The 1,741-nt window shown below is 55.3% G+C and overlaps 1 protein-coding gene across 2 annotated transcripts in view; it reads left to right on the forward strand.

The window, feature by feature from the left end:
- Positions 1-1,741, forward strand: part of CBLC (Cbl proto-oncogene C) — a 17,460-nt gene that overhangs the window by 5,864 nt on the left and 9,855 nt on the right. The window contains exons 2-4 of one of the 2 annotated variants that reach the window (XM_023518942.1): positions 582-728; positions 846-1,047; positions 1,324-1,445. In XM_023518942.1, the coding sequence (XP_023374710.1) occupies positions 582-728; positions 846-1,047; positions 1,324-1,445 (471 nt within the window). The remainder of the gene's footprint in view (positions 1-581; positions 729-845; positions 1,048-1,323; positions 1,446-1,741) is intronic. The other variant, XM_012811184.2, reaches the window with a different exon arrangement.

The following is a 1,741-nucleotide window of genomic DNA, read 5'->3' on the forward strand; positions in this document are numbered from 1 at the left end:
GTGACAAAGTGAGACTCTGTCTCAAAAAAAAGAAAGAAAAGAATCCTCACAGCTCCCCGTGATGCAGGGGCTATACTTAGACACATTTTACAGTTGAAACTGACGCTCAGGGGGCAAAAAAGAAATTGTCAAAAAATCACACAGCTTATGGGATCAGAGCTGCCCTTACTGCCCCCACATCCTCATCAGTGACTCAGGGAGGTAGTGAGCAGGAAAAGAGACAGGGGCCCATCCTCACACCCCTGGTGACCTAAAAGCTGAGAGGAATATTGGGAATGTGAGCTGCATGCAGACTGCCCCATGCAGTTAGTTGCCCCCATGGTCCCCAGCCATGCCAACATTCAAGTAGAGGCTGGGCATTGCTGGGTGGACATTGGGCAGTGTCCACACTTCCTTCTCAGATGAGGAAGAGAAGGGAAGGGGTCCTCAGACCAAGACAGGCAATCTTGGAGTAGACTCTTACCTGCACTGATATGTCAGGAAGGACTGGCAGCCTTGTCCCTGGAGTATTCCTCTCAGGGGGGAAGGATGTGTCAATGGAAGCTCCAAGGTCCAGCCTGGGTCCTTGCTCATCCTCACAGGCGACAGCTGGCCAAGCTGGCCCTCATCTTCAGTCACATGTATTCGGAACTGTGTGCGCTCTTCCCCAAGGGAAAGTACTGTGGACACATGTACCAGCTCACCAAGGCCCCAGCCCACACCTTCTGGAGGGAGCACTGTGGAGCCCGGTGAGTGAGCACTTGCCCCCAGACTCCTTGGCTCTGAAAGCCCCATCCTGCTCCTTCCAAGGGACCCAGAAGTCCAGGCCTCCAGCTGGTTCCTTCCTGCCAATCCTCCCATCCTAGGCTCCCGGAGGCCTCAGCTCATCTCCTCCATTCCACCCCTGCCAGGTGTATGGTACCCTGGGCCGAATTTGAGTCACTCCTTTGCGCCTGCCACCCAGTTGAACCTGGTCCCACAGCCCTGGCCTTGCGTTCTACGATTGACCTCACCTGCAGTGGTCACGTGTCCATCTTCGAGTTTGACATCTTCACCAGGCTCTTCCAGGTCAGAGAAGGCTGAGACTGGGGACCTGGACTCTTAGATCCTAGAGGGAGGGGGCAACCTGGATCCCTGAGTCTGAGAGAGGAAGGGCTGGAGGTCCTGGACCCCCGGACCCCTGGGTCCAGGGGAAGGAATGGTCTGGGTCTTCTGTATAAAAGAGATATTCCTTAGGCCCACCATGGGTATAAATGATGTGGCTGGATTCTTAGACCCTGGGAGGCACTAGGAATGTGGGTGTTTCATTGGTCCCTTCCTGACCCAAGCCCTGTCCCACCCCAGCCATGGCCAACACTCCTCAAGAACTGGCAGCTCCTGGCGGTCAACCACCCAGGCTACATGGCCTTCCTCACATATGATGAAGTCCAAGCGCGCCTGCAGGCCTGCAAGGACAAACCCGGCAGGTGAGGGAGCCAGGCCTCAGGATGGTGGGGTTGTAGGGTCTCAGGGGCCTGGATCCTGGGCTGGTGTGTGGGAAAGCCCAGACATCCCTCGGAGAATAAAAACTGAGGAACCTGGGACCCCAGAGAATCAGAAACTCAGAGGGAGGACACTGAGTGCCCCTGCTATCCTACCTCTTCTCCCAAGACCTCCTGGACCTTCCCTCAGTTACCAGCTAAAGGGACAATACCTGCTCTGTCAGGGGGCCCAAAGACCCTCCCCAGGACACAGTCCATTTCTTTCTTTTTTTTTTTTTTTT

This window comes from Otolemur garnettii, unplaced genomic scaffold, assembly GCF_000181295.1.
Source record: "Otolemur garnettii isolate 467f Iridium unplaced genomic scaffold, OtoGar3 scaffold00152, whole genome shotgun sequence".
Lineage (NCBI taxonomy): Eukaryota > Metazoa > Chordata > Mammalia > Primates > Galagidae > Otolemur > Otolemur garnettii.